General features: G+C 34.6%; 1 protein-coding gene across 2 annotated transcripts in view; it reads left to right on the top strand.

Annotated features, from left to right (window-relative positions):
- The window catches only part of SATB2 (SATB homeobox 2), a 136,549-nt gene extending 130,799 nt beyond the window's left edge, over positions 1-5,750 (top strand). For both annotated transcript variants that reach the window (XM_063429879.1, XM_063429880.1), the window contains one exon: positions 4,974-5,750. In XM_063429879.1, the coding sequence (XP_063285949.1) occupies positions 4,974-5,435 (462 nt within the window). In that variant the 3' untranslated portion in view covers positions 5,436-5,750. The remainder of the gene's footprint in view (positions 1-4,973) is intronic.
- Positions 5,751-6,000: the final 250 nt, after the last annotated feature.

Consider the following 6,000-nt stretch of genomic DNA (forward strand, 5'->3'; position numbering starts at 1 on the left):
GACCAACTGGAAAAATTCAGCTATGCCTTAAGTCTGGCTACTTTGACCTAAAATTTGAAATTCAATTTAATTTCACTCTTTACTTAATAACCATGTCAGTAATGAATAGACTAGTATAGGCAACCTTCGGCACTCCAGATGTTTTGGACTACACCTCCCATAATGCTTTGCCAGCATTATGGGTGTAAGAGCATTATGGGGGATGTAGTCCACAACATCTGGAGTACCGAATGATTCACATTTTAGGATGAACAGGTTAGTTCTAACATAATTATACAACAAACATATACAAATTCTCGATTACCTACCTCCATGCTTGATTGGGGTTGAAAAATGTAAGATCATTTTATTATGGAATTGTCAGAACCAGCTTTATTTATCAGTGTAATCACAGGTCCCCCGAACTAAGATTAAAAGATTACGTCACGGAAAATTAATAGCAGCGTGCATAAGTGCATCTAAGTCAAGTCTTATTTTTCATAAGCAAAGCCCTGGATCATATTCCCAAGTTAAGGCATGTCTGCTATACAAATAACAGGTCTGGAACATGTGCAGCATTATGTGTTATGGTACACACCAAAACACCGAAATTATGCTGTTAAGAATATAAAGTATATATGAGGCCTTAAAGACATCCTAGCTGTTTTTCGATTACAGATTCCATTACTCTTAGGTGGCTGACAGTGATTGGAATACTGAGATTTACAATCCAGCAACAACTGGTTTGAGAGTCTCTGTCCTGCCCAATTATAACAATTGAAAGTAATAGATGGATGGGTATATTTTGTCTTCATATTTGCATATCTTCATAGGCACAGGTAGAAAAATGGACTGGGAAGAGCACTAGCAAACTTTTTTGACTTCAAGGATTCTGAAAATAATGTTTTGTCCATTTGAAAATATTATTTATCAGATTGTTTTTTCGGTTGTATTTTGCCTACTTTTGTAAATAATCGTAAAGCTTCTCCGCGTGTCTGTGCAATTGCTTGCAATGACAGGTAGAATTTTCTCTACAGAGGGAAAACACCAATAGAAAAAGTCACTATACTATATTGCCCTAAATGCTTTTGTGTGGACAAAAACTGGCTAAGCACCATGCAACGTCAACTTATTTAGGGCAAGATTTAATATTTTTGGATAGGCCTTATTAAATCATTTTATACTTTTGTTTACATTTTAACAATGATTTAAAATTTTTAATTTTTTTTTAATATGTTGATATATTTTCTAATATTTTGTTCTAAAAAATAATTAGAAAAGTTCATCTAAAAATATTAAATAATTTGAAAAGCATATCCAAAAATATTAAATCCTTCGATAGATACTTTATTCATTACCCTATCTGTTAAAGTAGCTCATGTTTTATACATTTTGGTATTTCGAATTTACACAGCATCTGGAAGGGTAGATGATAGTGGTTTGCTTACTAAACTCTGAATTTGGCAGAATGATTGAATTGCAAATTTTAGGCAAAAGTAGCCATTTGCTAAGTTGGAGTTATTTTCCTTCTGAGCTAATTGGGCCCAAAATTTGCACTTTCTTCCCAATTTCGAATTTTGCGAATAAACCCCCTAAACTATTTTAACACGGATTATTATAAGTGGTTCATTTACGAACACTTGCTTGTCTGGCTTCCAATTACTTATTTGAGAACATATAATTATGAAAGACAAAAGCTTTCTTGATATAATGATAGCTGTGTTTAATATTGTGTAGAAACATTGTGTAGAAACAACAGAACGTGTTAAATAACAGTTCAGTGAATTTTTTTAGGGTAGTATTTGAAATGTGTAAAAAAAAATCAGTGTGTCCATCTGATGCTCATTGTTTTAGATAATGATTTTTAGTTATCGGTGACAAAGGAGGCCGTTGATGTGATTACAAAATAGTAGATCTTACACAATATTGCCAGACGTCTACAGCAGGGCAGGGGTTAAGTGCTTGTAAACAACACTGCACCTTTTTAGATAATGTATCTTACTCCATTTATTTTATAATTACAGCGCAAGACAGTTATTAACCTGTGCTATATAAAAACAATATCCAGAATCCGCCATGAGCAACTTATACAATATTAAAGGAAAGTTGAACAAAAGCAGGATGAAATTGAACACATATTTCCTTGTCTGACTTCCTATCGTTTTGCACGCTGCTATTGATTTTCCTCGACACGCTCTTTTTTTTATATTGAAGAACGCGCTTTTTTTTATTTTCTTACTTCTATTGGAACCCGCAAGGAGAAATTCTAGAAAAAAAAAAAAGAGTAATATTAAATCTGCCTGAAGAAAAATTGTATTGTAACACCTGTACTCTAAAATCTCCTGTTGTAAATATATATATATATATTTACTTCTATTTAATAATACTCAAACTCTCCAGGGTTTTTCACCATTGCAGTCTACAAAACATCAAGATTTACCAATGTACAAATGTCTTGCAAAGATTTGACCATTTTACTCCAGAACAAAAACAATCGAAACGATGTGTTTCTTGTCATAGTACATTGATTAAATTCAGGCCGCTGATATATCATGTATATCTGAAAGGTCAAGTACACTAAATATCAATTCCACAAACCCAACTTTAAGCTGGAGTGTATTTGAAGTGTAATGACAAATGGGGTGTGTGAAAGATTGGAGGTTCCGGATTCTAAAGCATAAATTTAGTGCAAAAGAAGATCAATTTATATGTGGGCTGGGTAAATGTTTCGACTAAATATTAACAGTAATATTGATAATGATTATTGTCTTCTTATATTGCTCCAACAAAATATACTTATTTGTTATTTCGATCAAGAAATGGGTACTCCACTTGTTACATTGTGCGTCATTATGAGTAGAAAGAAAAAAAGCTTTTGTGTAAAAAAAAAATGGCTAAATACTTCACTCTTTAAAGTGGCTAGTGTTAATCTAAAAATAAGACATAATCCCTGTCTTTTAGTAGTTTAAAATCAATCAATATGAATATTGACTTGGGTGAGCATTGCATTCATTCTTTTATCACTTTAGACCCGAGGAAGAGAGGAAAACTCTTTAAAGCTTGTCTTTAAGTATTATGTTAGTCCAATAAAAAAGGTATCATTGCATATTGAACTACTCTGGTATTTTGGCATCATTTTATCCCATAAGGTGATCATTGCTTCCCTCTTATATGAAATTAATTGCAATAGTGTACCTCACTGTATTTCACCCAGGCTCCTCGTCATGAAGTACTTTGAGTAGTTTGAGAGCACACACAGTTATTCACTTAAGTTAGAATTCTAAGTGAATTTCAAATTTAAGATCATGATGGTCAAAATGGAAAACATATTTAAGTCACAAAAACTTAAGTAGCTTGAGAGGTTTGACATGGCTTATTTACTAAAGTGAGGATTCCAAGTGAATCTTAAACTTAAGGTCAAAATAGCCGTATTAAAAAAAATCCAGCTATCCATTGAATTTGGTCTACTCTGGCTTTAATTTTGAAATTCACATTGAATTCACATCTCACTTTAGTAAATAAGCCTGCCGGACATCAATTACATATCACAATAAACAACATAGCTCAAAATCTACATCTTTTGGAAGTGGGCAAACTGTTTTCATCGAATCAATTGGACTATCTTTATCGCAGACCTGTACTTTGTTTTGTTCAGTCTTTACGCTGAGTCTAGCGACCCTACATGGAATATAATTTATGAGATCCATTCATTGCTGTTCATTCAGCTCTAAAAATTAAATTAGATAGATTGTGTACCTTTGGCTGGGTGGGAAGGCCTAAATTTAATGTTTCCTAATGTATTTATAGGAGCCCATGTCCCCAGACATTCAATGTACTATGTATCAATGCAGACAGAATCTATGAGGGAATAAGCATAGCTGATTCATGTCTTGCCAAAACCAGAGGCTCTGTAAGCCTCAGGAGCACAAAAGCATTCCAGGCATTCATTTTCTGGACATGCACGTTCTTGGTAACCTGAAGTCCACTTTACCATTTGAAACGAGAAAACCTCTTGAAAGAGCTCCACACATTGTAACCCATGCAAGCTCCCTATTAATTCCTTGTCTGATAGAAAAATACCACTAAACTAGTGCTTATTACATGTAATCCAGATCACTGGCATAATGATACAGTATATTATATACTTTCCTAAACTCGTTCATTTAATATCTCACTTCCTTCCCTCGAGGCAGTGACCATTATATTTTACACATGGGTTCCAGCTGGTTTCCATTCCCCGTTCAAACATATTTCAGCGCAGATTGAAGGCGAGACGCTTTATCTGCTTTAGTCAACTTTCAGCAAACAATCCCATAGTCTTTCCTACTCACATGTTTTATTAATAGTGTTTGATTATATCAGAGAATGAACGCAGAACTTCACTGGCAAGAAAATATTCATGCTCGCTGCTTGAGTGGTATGCCTCAGTCATAAGCTTTCAAATAGAAACAGGAGTTCAGAGTCCTTCGTACATATGGCTTTCCATGTCATACTGTAACTCCTGCCACCTTCATCCACCTAAAAATGCGAAAACTCCAGCAAAACCAGAATTTTGTGATGTGAATTATAGCATCCAGGAAACCAAGAATTTAGTTAGGGTATGATGGCTCAAGCCATGTGATATTGCCTTTTCTAACGCTATAAACCATACCGGAAAAAGAATGAAACTCTCGATACCTCCTGCATAAGTTTGGATAGTGGTTGCTCAGAGGTATGGTAATTCCTTCACTTGTAAAGCAGGAGATTGCTAGCATATTGTGTTTATCTGTAGACAAATTGGAAATATGCATGGTATAGAGTCAATATAGAATCGTATTATTAATAGGGTATACTTTAGTCAATATATTTACTTTAGTGTCAAGCAGTGGTTTAGGTTATGTTTATGCACCTAAAAAACTATCAACTTATTTTAACATGTCACTTATAGTTGCTTGCACTATAGGTAGATACATTAAAGTGTAGTTTGGAAATTAACATTCTCTTTCTTTCAACAGGTCCTTCTTGGACAACAATCCCAACCAGCCAAAGAGACCTCCCCTCCAAGAGAAGAGACACCTGTTGCCCCACCTGCTCCTGAGGACAGCTGTACCAAAAAGCCAAGATCCCGTACCAAAATTTCACTGGAGGCTTTAGGAATCCTACAGAGCTTCATTCACGATGTGGGTCTCTATCCTGACCAAGAAGCCATTCATACTTTATCTGCCCAGCTTGACCTCCCAAAACATACCATCATAAAATTCTTCCAGAATCAACGCTACCACGTTAAACATCATGGCATACTCAAGGAACATCTAGGGATTGCAGTGGATGTGGCAGAATACAAAGATGAAGAGCTCTTGACAGAATCAGAGGAGAATGACAGTGAGGAAGGCTTGGAGGAGATGTATACCGTAGAACAGGGCCAGGAAAATAGTGGCAAAATCAAGGCTAACCAATCTGAGGTGGATCAGAGATAATGCAACTCATCATTCATTAAAAATGTAACAGCAATACAAGTGCACAAGAAAAGTCACTATTGTCAAATGTAGCGCTCTCTGCTTCCTGTGGAGAGTGTGGAACATTGAGTTGTGGTATTGCTATCATCGAACCTTGCCTTGACACTTGAGTGTACAAATGACATCTGACTATAAGAAACAAGAGAAAAACTTTATTTCCAAATATCTTACAATGAAGGTTCACGAAATTTACAGGACCTCAAAATTGATAAAATCAATGAAGGAAAAGTATTTATATAGTTGACTATATGTGTGTGATATATATATATATATATATATATATATATATATACATGCACACACACATACAAGTGTATATTTATATGTGTCAGAATATATATAATGCTATATATGGATATTTACTGTATATAGCTCTATATGTATTCACAAACACACACACACATATATTTATATATGTTGCATGGAAAGCAAACATTTCATTCTCAATGTATAGACTGTGAAATGAATTCCTTACAGACCAGACTGGGTTATGTATTAAAAAAAAACCACTTTAAAGTGAGATGCT

The sequence above is a fragment of the Pelobates fuscus genome, chromosome 8, assembly GCF_036172605.1.
Source record: "Pelobates fuscus isolate aPelFus1 chromosome 8, aPelFus1.pri, whole genome shotgun sequence".
In the NCBI taxonomy this organism is placed as follows: domain Eukaryota; kingdom Metazoa; phylum Chordata; class Amphibia; order Anura; family Pelobatidae; genus Pelobates; species Pelobates fuscus.